This window comes from Chiloscyllium plagiosum, chromosome 38 (genome assembly GCF_004010195.1).
Source record: "Chiloscyllium plagiosum isolate BGI_BamShark_2017 chromosome 38, ASM401019v2, whole genome shotgun sequence".
NCBI lineage: Eukaryota > Metazoa > Chordata > Chondrichthyes > Orectolobiformes > Hemiscylliidae > Chiloscyllium > Chiloscyllium plagiosum.
The window spans coordinates 14,063,737-14,084,747 of NC_057747.1; the positions used below are offsets into that span (position 1 = coordinate 14,063,737).

The window sequence follows — 21,011 nt, forward strand, 5'->3', positions numbered from 1 at the left end:
AGACCCTAAAGGTATATTTACCATTATTTGAGCTGAAAATTGAGAAAACTTCCATAAGGTATCAAGATTAACAAAACAGATTTCTTGTTTTATAAGTTAAAGTAGGAAGGGTAATATGGGGTGCATGTATGGAATGAGCTGTCAGAGGAAATAGTGGAGGCTAGTATAATGACAACATTTAAAAAGGCATGCGGATAGATATATGAATAGGAAGAATTGAGAGAGATATGGGCTGAATGCTGGCAAATGGGACTAGATTTATTAGGATATCTGGTCAGCGTGGATCAGTTGGACCAAAGAGTCTGTTTCCGTGCTGTATTACTCTAAAATGTAAGTAATACTACAAATGAAAGTAAGGAAATGGGAGATTGTTAAACCAACACTTTCTTGCAGTCTCCACAATACATGAATAGGATGACGTACTTAACATTCTAAGGAAATTAATAATGAATCATGGATTGGAACTCACACAATTAACACTAGCAAGAAAAGTACATTAGAAAAACTAATGACATTAAACATGGACAAATCCCAAGATTGTCAAGGAAGTAGTTGAGGACATTGCAGATTTTTATCCAATATTTTCCAAAGTTCTCTCAGTTCAGAAATTGACCCCTTAGATTGGAAACTTGTAAATGTAATGCCAATATTTAAGAGAAGTATAGAGAAACAAAGAATTTATAGACTAATTAGTAAAACATCTGTGTTGGGGAATACTTTGGAATCTATAATTAAAGGACTGAAAGCCTGAACATTTGGAAAACTTTTAGCTGATTAGAAAACCAACATGCATTTTAAAAGGGAAGGTGATGTCCAATTTTTAAGAAATTAGTTGAAGTAGTGGGCAGGATGTTGAAGGATGCTTTTAATTAGTTGTGACAGGAATATCTTTGGCAAGGCCAATACTTAACCTCCATCCTGACTTGTTAGAAAAGATGGTGGTGAGGTGCATTCTTGGACTTTTGCTGTCTGTGTAGTGATAGTAATCCCATTGTGTTGTTAGGTAGGGAGTTCCAGAAGTTCAAGTCAGTGATGGAGAAGGGATGATAGACATTTCCAAGTCAGGATGATGGGTGACTTTAAGGGGAACTTGGAGGTAGTGTAAGTTGTTTGTACTGACTTCCAGAAAGCTTTGAAAAAAATTCCACATAAGAAATATTAGTCCCAATTAAAGCTCATGGACGTAAAGGCAAATGATTGACCTGGCTAGAGGGTAACAGGTAGTAGGTGAGAGAGTAGGGACTGAGACCTGTACGTTTGAATTGGACGAAAGTGACTTCTATCCCAAAGGATCTGTGCTAGGGCCTTAAGTACACACGATAATTACTAAGGAATTAGATAACACAATAAAGAGCCACACATATTGACACAGCATAAAACAACAAAGTGACATCTACAGAACGAATGGGCAAAACCATGACAGAAGGATTTCAGTTCAGATACGCGAGAACAACTTGGCATCATCAAGCTATTACTTAGATGGTGAACTTCTAATAACATTGCAGGCCCAAACAAATTTAGGTAGCTATGTACTAGATCATGAATGCGCAACAGTCACTTGCCAAAAATAATTAAGAACATCGGGGCAATACTCACTTTGGAAAATTTGAATATTAAAAAGAGCAAGTTTTGCAACACAAAACCCTGGTAAGACATATAGAATACTGTGTATATTGCATTTCAGAAATGATATACTGATCATGGATGGAGTGAAATGCAGATTCATGAAAATATTATTAAGGCTCCAAGTTTTACGTTATAAGATATACTTGTATTTCTATAAATATAGGATAAAAAATAAATTTGAGCTTTTTTGGAGTTAAAGAGTAGTTAATGTCAAAATCATGCTGGATCATTCAGAAGAGATGTTAGGAAATCTTTCCATAAAACACATGAGAATCATGCAACTCTCTCACACCAAACAGCACAGGATGTTAGCTCATATTTCTGGGACTGACAGATTTTACTTGTCAGGGGTATTAAAGGATAAGGAGCCAGGGTGGGTTAATGAGTTACGATACACATCAGTCACAATCTCTCTGTATAACAGAACAGACTTCCAAGTGTTGGAATGGTCTGCTCCTGTCCCTCTGTGCCAGAGGTCACCAATACAAAAGATACTGGTATCCAAAAAAACTAAATGCAACTATATTTAATTCCTGATCTACTGAAACATTTATGTGGCACATTAATTGATTGGTTTAAAACATACAAACAGGCAACAGTTCTATATTTGCAACAGTGTGCTAATTTAAAACATACAAACAGGCAACAGTTCTATATTTGCAACAGTGTGCTAACAGTGCAATACAAGGCGAAGTCTAGATAGAGAAACAGGAAAAGTAACACCCTAGACAAGCTGTTCCCATACATCTACAACACTGGCATCTATCCGACAATGTGGAATAATGTCCACATGTGTTCTCTGCACAAAAAACATCTGTCTTGTGCTTGCTAATTCGCCAAGCCTAAATCTTCCTGAAGCTGCTTCATATCTTCCGCACAATACAATTTCTGCTTAGGTTTGACCATTCTGACTTGAAAATACATTGTAACTCCTTTAGTCATCAAGTCAGAGCACAGAAACAGACCTTTCAGTCCAACTTATCCATGCTGACCATATTTCCCAAAGTAAACTCACTCCACTTTCCAGTGTTTACCCATATCCCTCTAAATCTTTCCTATTAGTGTATCTCTCCATACGTCGTTTAAACGCTTTAAGTGTATCTACTACTTCCTTTGGCTGTTCATTCCATATACGATTCACCCTCTATGAAAACATTGCCCGTCAGATTCCTTTTAAATCCTCTGCTCTCATTATAAACATGCCTCCTAGTTTTGAACACAGCCACCTGAGGGAAAAGACTTTTGTTATTCGCATTATGCCCCTCATGATTTTATAAATCTATATAAGGTCACCCCTCAACTTCCTCCACTCCAATGAAAAATGCCCCAGCATATCCAGCCTCTCCCTCTAACTCAAACCCTCCACTCCTGGCAAAATCCCAATAAATCTTTCCTGAACCCTCTCCAATTTAACAATTCTCTTCTAGTTGACAGAGCAATCAGAACTGCAGACAGTACTCAAGAGGCTGCATCAACATCCTGTACAGCGTCAACATGACACCCCCAACTCCAACTCCCTTCCTAACATGGAGTGTCCCGATAACCCAAAGATTGTAGCGGTGCACACTCAGGTTCTCGAGGGCAATTCAGGCATAAAATGCTAACCTCACCTGCGAAGTCCACAGAAATTAAAATATCTTGATTGGTGAACAGGTTACTCTTATCAAGTCACAACGGTAATAAACACATGATAGCATATGTTCACCTCTCACAGAATTAAGTATTTTATCTTTAAAAATATTGCAACTCCATACTGTTAACAGAATTGAGTTGGGTGTTTCGGAATTACAGCACAAATACTGAGTAGAAGATAGAAATCTGAAATTAAGTCTAATTTCACGAAAAATGTCTAAAAATAAGGTTAAATGGCTGGATAGCCTGCTTTTTCTTCTCATGTCCCTATAAACTTGACAGCAGATTGTTTTGCAGCTTTTTCAGCCAGGAAGAGTGCTTGGCATAACAACAGGAGGAAACTTAAGCAAACAAAACTTATTCTAAAAAAAAGTTACTTCACTCAAAACTATATAATATTCTGGATGTAGGTTTGCTCGCTGAACTGGTAGGTTCATTTTCAGACGTTTCGTCACCATGCTAGGTAACATCTTCAGTGAGCCTCCGGATGAAGCACTCCAGGTTTTTTCTGCTTTCTATTTATACGTTTGGGTTTCCTTGGGTTGATGATGTCATCTCCCATGATGACACCATTTCCTATGGTGATGTCATATCCGGTTCTTTTTCTCAAGGGGTGGGAGATATTAATGAACTTGAAAGACCCTATACAGACAACAAGCAAAACTAATATCATTTACAAAATACCATGATTCATTCCTGAAGAAGGGCTTATGCCTGAAACGTCGATTCTCCTTCTCCTTTGATGCTGCCTGACCTGCTGCGCTTTTCCAGCAACACATTTTTAAGCTCTGATCTCCAGCATCTGCAGTCCTCACTTTCTCCTAAAATACCATGCAAGAACTGTAACAAACACTACATTGAACAAACAGTCAGAACACTAGCCACCAGGATACATGAACATCAACTAGTCACAAAATGACATGACCTTCTCTCACTAGTATCCTTATATACACATAAGGAAGGACACCACTTCAACTGGGACAACACATCCATCCTAATACAAGCCAAACAGAGACACACACGAGAATTACGAGAAGCAGGACATTCCAACCGGAACTCTATCAAAACAAACACATTGACTTGGATCCCATTTACCACCCCGAGAAAAAGAACAGGAAATGACACCACCACAAGAAATTACACCACCATAAGAAATCACATCACCATCCCAAGGAAACCCAAACATAAATAGAAAGCAGGAAACACCAGCAGTGCTTCCTCCGGAGGTTCACTGAAGAGGTTACCTAGTATGGTGACAAAATGCCTGAAAATGAACCTTCCAGCTCAGCGAGCAAAGCTACAGCCAGAACCTCAATTACAAAAGCTACAAATCTTCTCAAAACTCACCATGTAACATTCCATTTCATCCATGAGCATCAACGTCGACCAATACATAATTAATAAGTGTTCAGCAGAAGTACTGGCTAACACTGTACATTCAAATTTGCTGTTCTATGTCTTTATTAAAAATATGCTCCAGCAAGTTATTTGCAATTGATTTTTAAGTTTTGAATTTGATTAGTGAGGTTCCTGACATACCCATTACTTTTTCATTAATTCAAGGAAGGTCTTTGATGTGCACTTAACATTTCACTTGTTGCAATCAACAGTTATTAAAGAAAAGCCAACTACAGCTTCAGTTCTTATTCATCAACTTCTGAACAATCTCAAAGTGACTAACAATCATGGCTCTGCTTTATATACTTTAATACCTAATACTTTTAGATGTTGCATACATGAGTTTTGGAACCATCTTCCTGAAAAGGGGTGACAGCAGAATTATTGAATATTTTAAAAGATAGAATTATATGGATCCTTTGTTAAGCAAAGGGATAAAAGGTTATCCAGGAATGGCCAGAATGTGGATTTGAGGTTAATATCAGACGAGCCACAATCTTATTGAATGGTACAGCAAGCTCAAGAGACTGAATGCCTATTCCTGTCTCGAGTTCATATTCCTATCATGTACCACTGAATATCCTGCATGTAACTTCATTAAGTTGATGATTTAATTTATAGCTGTGAATGTGGTCTAATGGAAGCAAGGCCACGTTAAGAACACAAGAAAAAACACAAGAGACAGCCAGGAATGAGATGAGGAGAAAACTTCTTTGCTTAGACTTGTTAGGTTTTGGTATACATAGCCTGGGTGAGTGGTGGAGGTGGATTCCATAGAAGGTTTCAAAAGAAACCTGGATATATATTTGCAAGTGATAAATTTAGAGAGCTGTGGAGATAGGGCTGGAGAATGGGACTGGGTGGGCGGCTCTTTTGGGAGCCAGTACAGACTCCATAACGTAGCCTCCCTCTGGACTGTAAAATTATTCATAGAGATGTACAGCATGGAAACAAACCCTCCGGTCCAACTTGTCCATGCCGACCAGATGTCCCAACCCAATTTAGTCCCACTTGCCAGTACCCAACATATATCTCTCCAAACCTTCCCAATCATATACCCATCCAGATGCCTTTTAAATGTTGCAATTGTACTAGCCCTCACCACTTCCACTGGCAGTTCATTTCATACACGTATCACCCTCTGCATGAAAAAGTTGCCCCTTAGGTCTCTTTTATATCTTTCCACTCTCACCCTAAACCTATGCTCTCTAGTTTTGGACTCCCCCACCCCAGGGAAAAGACTTTGTCTATTTATCGTATCCATGATCCTCATAATTTTATAAACCTCTGTAAGGTCACCCCTCAGCCTCTGACGTTCCAGGTTAAACAGTCCTAGCCTATTCAACCTCTCCTTATAGCTCAAATCCTCCAACCGTGGCAAGTTCATTGGAATCTTTTCTGAACCCTTTCAAATTTCACAACTTTTTTCCGATAGGAAGGAGACCGGAATTGCAAGCAATATTCCAACAGTGGCCTAATCAATGTCCTGTATAGCTGTAACATGACCTCCCAACTCCTGTACTCAATATTATGACCAATAAAGGAAAGCATACCAAACGCCAACTTCACTGTCCTATCTACCTGCGACTCCTCTTTCAAGGAGCAATGAACCTGCACTCCAAGATCTCTTTGTTCAGCAACACTCCCTAGGACCTTATCATTACATGTATATGTCCTGCTAAGATTTGCTTTCCCAAAATGCAGCAGCTCGTATTTATCTGAATTAAACTCCATCTGCCATTTCTCAGCCCATTGACCCATCTGACCAAGATCCCATAGTAATCTGAGGTAACCATCTTCGCTGTCCACCACACCTCCAATTTTGGTGTCATTTGCAAACTTACTAACTATATCTCCTATGTTCACATCCAAATCATTTATATAAATGATGAAAAGTAGTGGACTCAGCAGCAATCCCATGATTCCATTACTGGACTTGAATCCAGAACATACTCTTGTGATCCGGGTTCAAATATCAGCACGGTTGAAAGTAAATTTGAGTTCAAGAAAAGTGAAATAAGTACAATTAGACTAAAGGCCACCGTTTAATGACTGTTGATTGTTGCATTAAAAAAACCTCAATCACCATTATCCTTTAAGGAGAGAAATCTGCCATTTTTACCTGATTGGGCAGACATGTGACTCCAGACCCACAACAATGTATTTGATTCTTAAATGTTCACTGCACAATAACATGCTGATCTAGACAGAGATGCACATATCTCAGGAACAAATGAGACAATTATATCCTCCTGCTTCCCTTAACATTAAACTGTCTTTTACACATCAAGGACCAATTATCTTTCTTTGTGTTGCAGCAAAATAAAATTGTATGCTTCCAGCATTCAATCCAATACCTTGCGAAATCGACTTTGTTTTCATCAAATGCATTTTCAGTACAACAATAACTGCTTTTAGTCTGATTCTTAACCTTAGTATTTGGCTTATTTTTCTATTTTGAGTAAGAAAAACCTTAGTCAGTCAGTACACTTCTTCATGCAGAGACAGTAATTCATCTTCTGAAATTCTGACCGCCAGTAAAGCTGAGTTTTACCATACACACCATAAGTTTGAAACAAAAACCTAAAAAGTGTTTTTTTCTGGCAAAGTTCAAGTTGGTACACTGTGCCATTTTACATTTCCAACTTTAAACTTTATTATATCTAAAAGATGACATCAGTCCATTTTATATATTTACCACCATGTTTTAAAAAAAATTCTTGGATGTGATGAGAGTATTGCTGGGGCATTAGGCCCCTCCCTAATTACCCTTGAAATGAGTAGCTTCCTGGGTCATTTCAAAGGGCAGTCAAATGTCAACCACAGTGCTGTGGGTCTGGAGTTAGACATAGGTTAGATCAGATAAAGATAGCAGTTACCTTTCCCTAAAAGGACATTCATGAACCACCTGTGTTTTTATGATAATTGACCAACGATTGTCATTAGGCTTGCTTTTAAGCTGAGAGTTTATTAATTAAAATATCATCTGCTATGGTGTTAGCCAGGTCCTTGGTTTATAGTCCAGTGACATTACTATTATGCTACTGCTTCCCCAGCAGAAACCAAGGCACGCTCACATTAAATCTTGCTTGAGGCTTTTTAATATTTCATATGGTAAGTGTTTTATTATTCTGCATGGGTAAAATAAGTGAAAGAATATTTTCCATTTCAAAATCAGAATTTTAGATATCTCGTAAACAGACATACAAATAGCTTCCTTCTCCAATATCATCTTATTCAATTCTACTATACTGAAAAATAAAGTGCAATGGTGTGGGAAGAAGGCTAACAATGGTGTCAATGATGTATTGTAAAGATGTAAAATGCAAGGACATATAGATACTTGATGGCAATTACAAACATTATTTGCTTTCAAGTCTTACGTGACTCAGTGGTGCCGATTTGATGAAAATACTTCAATTTATCTTAGCAATGTGACTGTCACAATCAAAAACTCCAGCTGTTAAGTTAGATTTAAGTCACTGCTGATTTTAGAATTCTTTCACTGTCATTGTGAGCAGTTCGTTTTTCTAATTAATGTGGTGATTTAGTTGGACTATCTTGGCTGCTGTGTTATTCATTGTTATGAAAAGGCCAATGCATTCTGGTGCATGATATCAAACTTGTAACAATACAAGTTATGCAACATAATTTGAGTGCATTATCATCCATAGACTGAAAATGATCCTACTGAAATGCACTATGTGCTTTGACTTACCATCTAATTTCAGAGAACTGCAGCTCAAACGCAGTCGTCAATTGGAGTTCAAAATTCTATTTATCAATACTGAGAAAAGTCAACTGGGCAGGTGGCTCACATCTTTAGAAATGAATTGGCATTCAGTTGTCCAGTCAGTGGAACTCAAAACAAGTCATACTTTAATCACACGACTGTCTCAAACAATTCTTAGAATTTACATTGCTAACCAATAATTCTCTCATATTAAATTTGATACTCTGGATGAACCTACTCTTAAACTCAGATCTCCCTGGATGCAACAATCGATTTTGGATCCTGATGGCATCTCTTCACAAGTACATTTTTCAGTGAAAAGATGACTCATGTTGCAGATTAATAGTCACTGTGGAAATATTTCCACAACATCAAGCCATGTCAAGAAACCCTTTCACAAACAGCATTTAGACTTAGCGTTCATTAGCAGAGGGATTGAATTCAAGAGTCGTGAAGTGATGTTGCAACTGTACAGGACTTTGGTTAGGCCACATTTGGAGTACTGTGTGCAGTTCTGGTCGCCTCACTTTAGGAAAGATGTGGAAGCTTTGGAGAGGGTGCAGAGAAGATTTACCAGGATGTTGCCTGGAATGGAGAATAGGTCGTACGAGGATAGGTTGAGTGTGCTCGGCCATTTCTCGTTGGAACGGTGAGGGATGAGGGGTGACTTGATAGAGGTTTATAAGATGATCAGAGGAATAGATAGAGTAGACAGTCAGAAACATTTTCCCCGGGTACAACAGAGTTTTACAAGGGGACATAAATTTAAGGTGAAGGGTGGAAGGTATAGGGGAGATGTCAGGGGTGGGTTCTTTACCCAGAGAGTGGTGGGGGCATGGAATGCGCTGCCTGTGGGAGTGGTAGAGTCAGAATCTTTGGTGACCTTTAAGCGGCAATTGGATAGGTACATGGATGGGTGCTTAAGCTAGGACAAATGTTCGGCACAACATCGTGGGCCGAAGGGCCTGTTTCTGTGCTGTATTGTTCTATGTTCTATGATTTGGACCATAACTAATTAATGAAACATGACATATTTCTTCTCTACACTTTTCATGTAGTATTGTCATTGTTCATTATAATAAGTTTTGCAAATGCTGCCAAATGATTTTATCTCTAAGTTTCCTTTTTAAATACGCAGTGAATCTAGCCATAAAATCATAGGTTAATATACATCATACCAGAATGCAATTTCAGAACCCGAGCTGAGGAAAAAGTGGAAAGACCAACAAAAAGCAAAATATGCTATTGTTATCTATTTCCTAATAAAGAACTGAATTGACAGATGTTGGGGAGTAAGCACTGCTCTGATCACCTGATTATTGAATAATTTTAGGGTTCACTGGCCTAAGGGATAAGAAATACTTTGAAGGAAGTGGTGGCAACTCTGAATTGGTTCCAATACAGCCAGACATAAGATGGTGTAAATTAGTGAGTGAATTACAGTTGAGAATCATTTCAGAAGCATAAAAACTATCTGTAACATACTCTAAAGGTAGTTCGACAATTCTAGGAGGCAAGTCCTGCTCAAATGATGTACAGCTCAGTAGTACAGATAAAACATTTTAATTTTCCAAAAGCAGCGCACAGCAGAGGAGACGGAATGACAGGATTTTGTGTTTAGAGAGCAGCTGCATAGTATAACTGCTCAGCAAGATGTTTTACTGACAGAAAATCTTCAGTTTCCTTTAAGGAGAAATTTATTTTTCGAGTAAAACAAAAACATGAGCTGTTGCACATCTAAATTTGCTTTCCAACTCTACTAATAGAGAGTTGGTGAGTAAAATGAATTCCAGAACTGATCTTCTCAAGATCTGATTACAACATGTTACAGCAATAGCTGTGAGTTCAAAGTACAAAGTTAACAAACAAAATTGTATAGATAACTAGTTGAAATTAAAATTGGTGCAAAAGCAGGAGTAGGTGGAAATGGTAAATGAATAAAACTATAAATAATTAATGTGATCAGCACTCTTACAAGCAATCGATCCTAAGCAACTTAACTAAGAACATTTCTCCTTTACAATATAGCTATTCTTCCAAACCAAGTAATTCCTGAACAGTGCTACCGTTTCCAATATTATTTTCTTACAAATGATTTTTAAATGCCAAAATATATTATTGCCATTTAGCTCCCCTTGCCACATCTCACAAAAGACTTTTATGAGCAGATTTTCTTGTCATATACTTCAGGCAGTAAGTCTGTGCATCAGCATCTAATTGTCAGTGAAATCAGAGTTCCGCAAAGCTGAAGCATCAGTTAATGTTAACAGTGACAGTTTATAATTACGTAGCAATTTTATCATGAAAGCATTCAGCATGAACATTTCTCAAAACGGTGTTAAACCAGATCCAGATTCTGTTACTGCCATTGTGCGTTTATTATCACATTCATGATCATTGAAGAGACAATATATTTGGTATATTAAGATCAAAATGATTAATAATTTTTCAAATTCCTTACAATTCCTGATATGGAAATGTGCCAGTAACTGACAGACCAACAATTCATAAAAGACTGACATATTTGAGATGTTTGCACTTTTCAGGTGATTATAATAAATAATTTAACACAATCTAGAAAAAAACTGTAGAAATTCTAAGTACAGAATTAAAATAAAACAACGTAATGCTGCCATTCTGCTAATTATATGGGAATATTTAATAATGACATCATGACAATTGCAAGACTCCTGAATTATTTCTTCTGATTGCTTTAAAGTAAATGGGCAGTTTGAGTGGCTTCTTATAACTTAGTGATGTTGAAACTGACGTGGTCGTCAATACAACTTTTAAGTTCATAGAATCAGAATCCCTACAGTATAGAAGCAGGCCATTCGGCCCATCAACTCCACACTAACCCTCTGAAGAGCATTCTACCCAAATCCACGTCCAGAACCCCACATTTCCCATAGCTAAATCACTTCACCTGCACGTCCCTGGGCAATTTAGCACAGTCAATTCACGTAATGTGATTGTGGGAGGAAAACCATGCAGACACAGATAATCTGCAAACTCCACACCAGATACTTGCCAGAGGGTGCATCTGAACCCTGGCTTATGATTACACAACATTCAACACCATTGACAACTCCTTAGCTACTGAAACAGTGTATGTCCAAAAGCAGCAAGACCTGGACAATATCCAAACTTGGGCTGAAATATAGCAAGTAACATTCTCACCACACAAATGCCAAGCAATGACCATATCCAAAATGTGAGAATCTAACCATTGCCCCATGACAGTCAAGCGTCTTATCATCACCAAAGATCTATCAACATCCAGGAGGTTACTACTGACCAGATACTGAACTGGACTAACCATCTAAGTACAATCACTGGGAACCCTGCAGTAACTCGCCTCCTGACTTCCTAAACCCTATCCACCATCTACAAAGCACAAGTCAAGAGTATGATGGATAACCCCTTACTTGCCTGAATGAATGCTGTTCCAAAAACTCTCAAAAAGATTGCACTTTTCAAACTTACAACCACTTCCATTTAAAAGGACAAAGGAAGCAGATACATGACAACACCACCACCTGCATGTTCCTCTCCAACCCACCAACATCTTGACATGAAAATATACCACCATGACCAGTCACTGGTTTAAATACTAGAACTCCGCCCTGAATACTATTGTGACTTAAAATGGGCGACAATAGTTTGAAAAGGCAGTTCACCACCAACTTCTCAAAGGCAACTAGGAATTAGCAATAAATCCTGGCACAGTCAGCCAGATCCCATGACTGAATTAAAAACAAACTGTTTTGAATACTTGTGATATAAATTTTAAATTCACTTGGACTATAATTCTTCGGATAACCCATTCTTCAAAAAAATTTACTATTCCACTACCACTTTTGCAGTAATTTTCCCCAAAGTCACGACTTCAAGAAATTATTTGAAGTATCTAAAGTTGTTAAAAGATTCCAATGCCCATTTCTAGTTTTAGACTGGGTCCCTTCACCATTTGTTACCATCCAAATACAGTTTTTAGCTTATGCTAGGATTAAATGCACAGGCCTAACATCTGTGGTACACAAGTTACTTGAGAAGATTCTGAGATAAGATATTCATGCATTTGGGAAGACAAGGTTTATTTGGAGTAATTAGCATGGCTTTGTGAGATAGAGTTCATGCCTCATAAATTTGTTAGTGACCAGACAGTAGACGTAGTCTATATGGATTTCAGTAAGGCCTTTGAGAAGGTTCCATATGGTAGGCTGCTCTGGAAGGTTAGATCGCACGGATCCAGGGGAGCTCAAATTGGATATACACCTGACTTGATGGTCGGGTTATAGTGGAAGGATGCTTATCAGACTGGAGGCCTGTGATGGTGGAGTATCTCAGGTGTCGATGCTGGACCCATTACTGTTTCTTATCCAAATCCTTGATGTAAATAACAATGTATAAGACATGATAGGTAAGTTTGCAGATGATACAAAAATAGGCACTATCATGTAGTGAGGAAGGTTATCAGAAATTGCAGCAGGACCTTGATCAGCTGGGGAAATGGGCCGAGAAATGGCACATGGAGTTTAATATAGCTAAGTGTGAGGTCTTGCATTTTGGAAGGTCAAATCAAGGTAGGAGTTTCATAGAAAGTGGTAGGGTCATAAGGAGTGCAGTGGAACAGAAGATCTTGGAGTTCATGTGTACAGTTCTCTGAATGTGGAGTCACAAGCAGACAGGGCAGTGAAGGAAGCTTTTAGCATACTGGCCTTCTTCAATCTGGGCAATGAGTATAGACATTGTGAAGTTATGTTGCAGTTGTACCGGATTTCAAAGTCTGTGAGAAGATTTGTCGCTCAGGTGCTCGTTGTTGTGGTTCTGTTCGCCAAGCTGGGAATCAGAAACAAATTCCCAGCTCGGCGAACAGAACCACAACAGTTGTACAGGATGTTGGTAGAGGCCACACTTCGAGAATTATGTTCAGTTTTGGTCACCTTATTATGTTATTAAACTGGAAAAAGAGTGCAGAAGAAATTTACAAGGATGTTGCAAGACTTAGTGGTCTAAGTTTTAGGAAGAGGTTGAACAAGCTAGGACTTCTTTCCTTAGAGCGTAGGTGGCCGAGGCAGGGGTGGTGTTCTTACAGAAGTGTATAAGATCATGAGAGTCATGGAGATGGTGAATGCACTCAGTCTTCTTCCCCAGGTTGGGGAATTGCGGACTAGAGGGCATCAGTTTAGGTTAGAGGGGAAGAATAAAAGGGAACGGAGGGGCAACTTTGTTTACACAGAGGGTGGTACATATATGTAATGAGCTGCCAGTGAATGTGGTTGAGGTGGGTATATTAACAACATTTAAAAGGCATTAGATAAATACATGGATAGCAAAAGCATAGAAGGATATGGTCAAGTGCAGGGAAATGGGTTTAGTGTGGATAGTATGGTATGGACCATTTTGGCCAAAGGGTCTATATCTGTGCTGTAGGACTTGATGATTCTCTAATTGATGGTTAGGGTTTCCCCACTACCTGACATACGATTTGACAAAATTTGACAACTTCATGATGTAACCCTGGCCAATAAAAAGGTTTTAGTATTTGAGACGGTGTTTTCCTAATTCCCAAATGACCTAGTATTGGAATTGTGAGATCCACTGGTAAGATCTTAAGATAGTACTCTGATGGGACAATCACTTGACATACGATTGCTCATTCTTCATCAGCTAGTATTTAAAGGTGACCTGCATTTTTCCCCAGTTTCACAGACATATTCTAATATCATTTAAGTATTGATTCTGATTCAATTTACGAGTAGGATGTTTGATTTTGCTCTTTCAATTCAAGAAAACCAAAAAAAAACAAATGCAGATGCTGGAAATCAGAAACAAAAATAGAACTTGCTCGATAAAGTCAGCATCTGTGGAGAGGTTAAAGTTCTGAAGTTCTGAGGAAGGGTCACTGGACCCGAAATATTAACTCTATTTTCTCTCCACAGATGCTGCCAGATGAGGTGAGTTTTCCAGCAATTTGTTATTGTTTCTTTCAATTCAGGATCCACTTGCCTCATATCTATCAAAGATTGGTGAAACATGTCAAAGTTGTTCTCTTGTTCATCATCCTTTTTATCTAAGTGTTCAAAAATTGTATTCAATAACTGAATTTCCAAGTTATGTTTCTTTATCTTTTGTCCAATTTCATGCCTAATTCCGTGCACTTGAGATCTTATCATAACAGTTACTGGACAATCCAGGATATTCCTCTTGTAGTATTACATGAGTTGGATGATCATCAAAACCTTTTTTGAGAAATCAAGGCTAGGGATGTGAAGATGTTGATGAATATATGACCATGTTCAGCAATGAGAGACTTGAGCTGATTTTAGCTGAGTTGGAAGTCAGCAGTCTTGGAATGTGATAGATGGGGCAGACTTTAAAGTCAGAATTTACACAACATCAGGTTACACTCCAACTTTGGAGCAGTGCTGCAAAAGCTTGCGATTTCAAATAAACCTGTTGGATGATAATGTGGTATTGTGTGAGTTCTGACTTTGTCCACCTCATCCAACACCTGCACCTCCTCATCACGGCTACCAATTTTTAAGGTGAGAGGTCAGATTTTAAAAAAAGACACGAGGGACAAGTTTTTTATGCAGGGTGGCTTGCGTGTAGAATGAACTTCCTGAGCAAGTGTGGATGTGGGCACAATTACAATGCTTAAAAGATACTTGAATAAGTACATGAATAGGGATATAGGCCAGAAGCAGGCAGGTGGAACTAGTTTAGTTTGGGATAATGTTCAGCAGAGATTGGTTGGACCAAAGGGTCTGTTTCCAGGCTGTATGATCACATTGAATGGTGGAGCAAGCTCAAAAGGATGAATAATTTACTCCTGTTTTCTATGTTTTTCTCGCTCAGGTTATTTTTACCTCTGCTGGTTGTTTCACTACCCTCAATGAGACAAATACCTTGGAACCAGTCAGGTCATTTCTCCAAACAAAACAATTCCTTCCATTGTTATTTAATTCACAAACAATGAGAATTTCTCAATTGACTATGTCATGCTTTAATCAACTCTGTATAATGGGACTGGCTTGTAACATCCATGTATACCTCCAATTAATATTTTCTCCTTCATTAAATCTTCTGGAAGACAAAAAGTATCAGAAGCTGTGACTGACTTGTTTCTGTGTCTCTCAATATTTTAATGGTTTACTTCCTTGATACTCAGTGGAAGCAAACATCGCCTCTTTTAAAATAAAATGTTTAGAAAGTCCAACAGCTTGATTCACTTTTCCATAAGTTGAGGAAGAATTTGTTTTCGCATTCTGAATCATCTCTCCATTCTTAACACATTCTAAGGAATCCTACTCGCTTCATATTATAGTTGTTTTAATACCACAGTTTTAATACACATTTCCTTTCTGATTCTGATTCTTTTGCTGAGGTAACTAGTTCACAAACTCCTTCTAGAATAGAAATTAAACTCATTTGTACACTCAATCTCAATGTCTCCTGAACAAATTTTAAAAAGTTCATTCAATCCTAGATTCTTCACAAATGAAGACAAAGTTAAGACGTTTTTTTTTTCTATCCACCATTGTAAACATCTTTTCATTTAACACTACAGGGGTCCACAGTCACCCAATTTATGAAAAATGCTGGATTTAGGCACAGCTGATTAAAGACTCTGACCCTGTTTTTAAAAACCATCCACAGAAGTAAGCATCACTCACCTGCCTCTGGTTTGAAATCCAAATTCCAAAAATGATACTTACATATAAAGTATAAACATTTCATCTCAGCATGAAAAAATATTGAATTCAAGTAGATAATTTATAAAATAAGAGTGTTACGTAGATAAAAAAACATACAAGAGTAATCTTGGAACATTTTTGTTCAATAAATATTGTGCAAATTGCTTTGCTCTGAGCACAAAACAGTTCAACTGAGTATTAAATTAGTAAAAATGGAAAATTACTTTCAAAAATAGGCTTTTATTATTCAAACAAGTGTTGATTTTACAACTAACCCGCACTATTAAAAAAAATTAGCAATATATTTTAAAAAACAAACCGTCTCATTTCCAAACAGGATATCAACGTAGGGAATAATTTTCATCAGGTCTTCCTTAAAAAACTGAGAAATGAATGGAGCTGACAGATTTAGACCCAAGATCTTATTGTTTTCAGAGACGTGATTTGCCACTTTGAGAATAGATTCTGTTGACACTGTAATAAAGAATCCCTAGAAGAGAACAAAACATGCATAACATTACTGAGCTGTAGGGGAAGACAAAATAAGAGAATATCTGTGCAAAACATAACTATAATACACCCATAATTAATGTCCAAATAACAAAGAGCATCAAAAGCTTACTTTTAAAATGATTTACCTGAATTTTTCTATAACAATATTATGGACCAGACCAGACCCCTCTCAAAATATTTTAAGAAGGTAACTTAGACCCTAACTTTTGTATTTGTGTTTAAAATAAAATGCTGTGTTCCAGATGCAAAGTCAAATTACTCGACGTTAAGCAAAACACAATTTATTCAAACATTACAGTTAAAATACAAAAGAACTTAGAATAACAACTCTATTGGAACACCTAACATAATAATACAGCAAAATTAATAATTAACTGTTCCAATACAGTAACATACCATAAATCCATCCTTTGGCAAATGGACAAATTCTGAAAATGGAATCCAACAGCCTAGGGTAAAAAAACCTTCAGCTTTTGGCTGTAATTCTGCATCTTCAAGCCCACAACAGCGACTGCTGAAAGCTAACTAAAAATCCTTGATCTGTGAGAGCTTAACCACACCCACTCAGGCTGTTTTTTTTATTCCAACTTTTTTAAAAAAGCCCAAGGCTCAAGTTATTTATCTTCTCATAGACTGCTCGACACTAGTTGTCCAATCTCAAAGAAACCAGGACAAAACACACACCCTTAAACTACATCATCACAACAAGAACAGCAAGACCATCAGCTGCTATTACAGGATAAATCTGACAATTTTCTAATTGTTTATGGGATAGTGGCATTGCTAGCTGGGCTGCATTATTTTTCCATCTTTAATTGCCCTAGAGAAGATGGTAATGAGCTGCCTCCTATTGTAGACCAGACCAAACCTCTTGCAAATATATCAAAGAGATAGCCTAGACCCTCACTTTTATCTTGTATAAAGGCAAATGCAAGATGCTGTGCTCCAGATGAAATGTAATTGGCCATACTACTTCGCTTTAAACAAAATGCACTTCATTCTTACTCCAACATAAAATACAAACGCAAGAAAGAAGACTTGGTATCACTTAACTCTCCTGGAAGACTTAAACTAAGAGATTATTTAACTACCAAACAGCAACTGTTCCAATATAGTGCCACTCTTAAAAGATATCCTTGACAAAGGCAAAGCCAGTAAAATAGATTTCACATACGATTCTGGCAGCTCTTAGCTGTAACAGAGAGAAAGATGTAGCAGCTTACACAACCAGTTTCAAAACCCCAGCAACTTATGGTATTAGTTATAGAGTCATATCACATGGAAACAAGACCCTTCAGAGCAACTGCTGAAATCCTAGTTCAATGGGAGTCTGATTCCACCCATTCATGCTGCATTAATTGTCCTAACTTTAAAAAAAAACTCAAGGCCTCACAAACTATCTACTTTACTGGCTTTGAATAGACAGCCTTGGACCTGTGGCTCAAAACCTTGCTTCAAAAAAAATAATTCTTAAAGCCATAATATCATCACACTTCTTGAAACAATGCAATCTTGGGATATGGGGACATGCACAGTGCTGTTAAGAAGGAATTCCAGAATATATCAGTTTAATCCAGCTTCAGAAGCCTTTGAAGTAGGGGCTATAAAGAGAGACCTCCTTCAGTGCTGCCTTGTGTGCACTGGGGTGCTACTTTATTGTATTTGAGCATAACTAGAGTTTGGTGAAAGAGGGGGTTAGGTGAGAGAAGAGATTATCTATCTCTCCTTTTCCCTCAATCAATGAGTACTTCTGCTCTTTGATATCAAAGTGAGGTCTTTGGGAATTAGGGGAAAGAGAAGCCAGTTGGGGAGGAGACTTGGGTTTGAAACAGTGACAAAAATGACATCACAGGAAAAGCCATAAGCTGACTGGTTGGTAAAGAACCGCTAATTTGAATAACTTTTCCAGGTCACTTTCAGATTAAAGGTAAATTGGAGAAGTATGTTACAGATTACAATAAAGACTAATAGGGAAATTTAAAATGACAAATTCAAAAACTACTAAATAATTTAGAGAAGCAGGGTCGAGCAATATGTTGTGATTACATGATGTGAATCATAGTGACCACATCTGCAGCAAGTGTTGGTTGGTTGAGGAACTCCAGCTCAGAGTTTATTTGGTCGAGGAACTCCACCTCAGAGTTTATGAGCTCGAGTCTGAGCATTGAACACTGTGAAACATTAAGGAGGGGTAAAGTTTCCTGGATTCTGTGTTTCAAGAAGCAGTCATACTCTGTTGGTTAAGTACTTTAAATTTGGCCAGTGGTCAGAGATGGGTGGGTATGACCACAAGTGAGGTAGATAGAGGTATCTTGAATTTTGCATGGAGGAGCCTCGACTCTTCACCTTGTCCAACAGATACGAGATACTTGCTCCATGTGTAGATGAGGAAAAGAACTATAGGAGGATGGACAAACTGGCCACTGGACCATGTACTCGAGGCTATTCTAGTGGAGGGAGCAAGAAATGGTAGTGGGAGAGCATTCCAAAAATTAGGGGTACAGATCCCTTGTAAGCACAATTGAAAGTCACGCACTTGTTGGCTGGTACCAAGGCAAGGGACAGCCTGAATCGGTTTGAAAGGAAATTGAAGTGAAAGAATCCAGTTATTGGAGTCCATGCTGGGATCAACAACAAAACTAAGTGACTCTGTTTGAGGAATATCAAAAATTAAGAACAAAATTAAAGAACAGATCCTCAAAAGGGTTGTAATCTCTGGATTATTTCCTGAGCCACATATAAATTGGCCAAGGGTTAAGGGGCTCCATTTTGTGGGGCACGGGAATCAATATTGGGACATGAAAGAACTACACCAATGGGACAGGCTCCACCTGAACCAATGTCCTAGTGGAAAGAATAACAAGGGTAATCAATTTAAACTAGTAAATGGGGTGGAAGGCAGAGATAGGTGGGTGGGGAGGGGGAAGAGGGCTACGGAGAGGGACAGATTTAGGAAGTGGGGTTAGGTTGGAGAGGGAGCTCAAGGGAAGTCAATGCTGTTTCAAAACCAGGAGTAACGTAACAAACAATAAAGAAACAGCCACCCAGGAACCTACTTCACGGCAGGTAACAGTTGAATTATAATAAGTATACTGATTAAACTGAAAAAGAGAATAATAAACAAGTGAATAAAGCACCAGTACTGAGGCACAGGTTACAGAATATGGCCCAAATTAGGATTCTTCATACAATTACAGAGGATTAGAAATAAATTAAATGAAATGCAGGTGAGAAATTCAAATTGGAGATTATGGTACAGTAGCAAATACTGAGACATGGCTGCCGGATGGTCAGGACTAGAAACTAAATACATCAGGTTATAAAGCTCACAGGATGGAAAGGGGAAACGGCAGAGGAGGTACAGAACAAAGATTCGCACCTGAAACATCAACTTTCCTGCTGTGCTTTTTCCAGCTCCATACTTTATCGATCCTGAGTTACCAGCATCTGCAGTCCCCACTATCTCCAAGAGGAGGCACAGTAGCCTTACTGATTAGAAACAAAATTCCTTCAGTAGTGAGGCAGGATATAATGAGGGGCAAATATTCAGTGGAGTCCACAGTGAGGGAACTGAGAAATGGTAAAGGATCCAAAACTCTAATGAATGTTGTGAACAGACCCCCAGTAGCAACACAGAAGTGCTAGGTTGTATAAATGCAGCAAATTTTGGATTTCGCAGTGAGCCGGATTTAATCAGTAACCTAGATAGGCATGAACATTTAACAAATAGTGATCATAGCATAATCAAGTTCAATGTCACATCTGAAAGCAAAAAGCATAAATCAGCTAACAGACTTAGGGAAGGCCAATTTTCATGATATGAGACAGATTGGGAATAAACTGGGAATATCTGCTATTGGGTAAAACCACTGATGAACAGTACTGGATGTTTAAAGAAACATTTAATAGAGATCACATTTACTGAGCAGCTTGCCCTTGACATGACAAAGGATGGTGAAAATGGAAAGAAGGGTAGAGGTGATGATGCATCCCTGCTTGACTTCTGTGACTTTTTCACTCTTCACATGTTTAATAGCAGCTTTGACTTCTGCCGCACTAGGTGATAGTTCAAAATCACATTTAACGGGGAGTTTGGAGATTTCTCAAGCATATCCTCGTCTACAATCTAAGAGTTCTTTGAAGCTTTTTCTCCATGAATGGCAAATGTTTTGTCTCTCAAAAGGGTTCTGTCCTTACTCCACACTAGTTTGAGACAAAGGTATCGGGTCCACATATTGCTATGGTGATCTGACAAAACATCGGGTGTCACGTTTGGTGGCAAGGAGTTTCAGCTACATAGCTTTCTCATCCAGGTTCTTGATTTCCACGTTATAACTGTACTACCTGAGACACAATGAACAATTCTTCAACCAGTCTGATTGAAGAGTGTTCATGTTGCCTTCCCT

General features: G+C 38.2%; 1 protein-coding gene across 7 annotated transcripts in view; it reads right to left on the reverse strand.

Annotated features, from left to right (window-relative positions):
- Positions 1-21,011, reverse strand: part of LOC122541855 (adenosine kinase-like) — a 265,612-nt gene that overhangs the window by 47,301 nt on the left and 197,300 nt on the right. For all 7 annotated transcript variants that reach the window (XM_043678926.1, XM_043678923.1, XM_043678928.1 and 4 more), the window contains one exon: positions 16,412-16,582. In XM_043678926.1, coding sequence (XP_043534861.1) covers positions 16,412-16,582 — 171 coding nt within the window. The remainder of the gene's footprint in view (positions 1-16,411; positions 16,583-21,011) is intronic.